This window comes from Blastocystis sp. subtype 4, assembly GCF_000743755.1.
Source record: "Blastocystis sp. subtype 4 strain WR1 chromosome Unknown seqid_0851, whole genome shotgun sequence".
Lineage (NCBI taxonomy): Eukaryota > Bigyra > Opalinata > Blastocystidae > Blastocystis > Blastocystis sp. subtype 4.
The window spans coordinates 1-1,345 of NW_014568696.1; the positions used below are offsets into that span (position 1 = coordinate 1).

Below are 1,345 nucleotides of genomic sequence, written 5' to 3' on the forward strand. Positions count from 1 at the left end.
TGGAATGATGAGGGTATTGAAGAGAGTGAAGAGGAGAGTGAGGAGATGGAGATGAGTGTTGAGGAAGAAGAAGAGAGTGAAGAAGACGAGGAGGAGGAGGAAAAGGAAAAGAAGGAGGAAAAGGAAAAGAAGGAGAAGGAGGAAGAGAAGGAGGAAGAGAAGGAGGAAGAGAAGAACAATGAAGATGACAATGAAGAAACTTCTTCAAGTGAAGATGAATGGGAGATTGGAGTACTTCTTATCCTCATCTCTGATTTTTAGTTAACAGAAGAACAACGAGAAGCAATGAAACGAGAAGATGAAGCGATTGCACACATCATTCGAATGAGACAAGAACAAGGACGTCTTCGTAAGACAGGTAATACTGAACTCCTGAATTATAAATCCCGTGTCATCGATCTGATTGAAACATTCCTAACTAAACAACCTACACACAGTGTGACTGCCTTCCTGGTTGTATCACTTGCTGAAGTAGCCGAGACTCAATTGGTAGAGATGAAAGAGAGAGATGATATGTAGCATGAGAAGAATGAATTAACACTCAGTGGACGAGTGATGAATATTTTGAAGAATAAGGTGACTAAGAATTGTATGATTCCTCTGGAAGTCGTCCACAACCAGAGTTCAATGAACGACCTAATGACTCGTTTAGTTCAGTTGAGTAAGCAAGTGCCTCTGGCTGACCCAATTCGACGCAAACAAATCTTACTGTGTAACGCTTCTTGTCTATGTCTCTTCTTGAAGTCTCTCCAGCATCATGCTGTCAATTCTAAGAATACAGCAAAGGATCTGGAAGTAGCTCGAACACTGATCACAGATACAGTAGGAAACGCTCTTGAAGACTTCTTGGAGAAGCGGTCTCATCTCAGCCAAGCCTTCTTCGAGACCATGTTCAGTCGTTATCCTCTTCTCTGTGTCACATTTGTGCCTATGCTACAGAAACAGATCATTGAAGGGAACAGCAACAATTACAAGCGATTGGAACTGGTATCGTTACTCACTTGTCTGATCCAGAATGCTCGCAGTGCTGTGTTCACTATGACAGTTCCTGCCCTTCTTAATTACAAGAATCAGTTGAGTCTGGTGAAGACATGGGCACAGGATAAGTTGGAGAATCGTGAGAAAGAAGGATATGAGGACTTTAGGAAACAACCAAGACGCAAAACTCTGAATGCATATTGCAAGGCCTATGAGACTCTGATTAGTACACCTGTCGACAAGACTACCAAAACACGTCCTCATAAAGAAGGAAAAACAGAGAAGAAACGAACTATCCAAAGTAAAGAGGGAAAGAAGAATTCTGGAAATGGAAAGAAGGGACTATTGAATGGAGAGAAGAAGGAAC

At 41.9% G+C, this 1,345-nt stretch overlaps 1 protein-coding gene across 1 annotated transcript; it reads left to right on the forward strand.

Annotated features, from left to right (window-relative positions):
• Positions 1 to 190: 190 nt before the first annotated feature.
• On the forward strand, positions 191 to 1,171 carry JH06_5627 (hypothetical protein; the record flags this gene model as incomplete). The annotated part of the gene is made up of 4 exons (XM_014669230.1): positions 191 to 208; positions 262 to 489; positions 520 to 1,117; positions 1,146 to 1,171. 4 exons carry the CDS (start codon positions 191 to 193, stop codon positions 1,169 to 1,171), a joined length of 870 nt encoding a protein of 289 aa, XP_014524716.1.
• Positions 1,172 to 1,345: the final 174 nt, after the last annotated feature.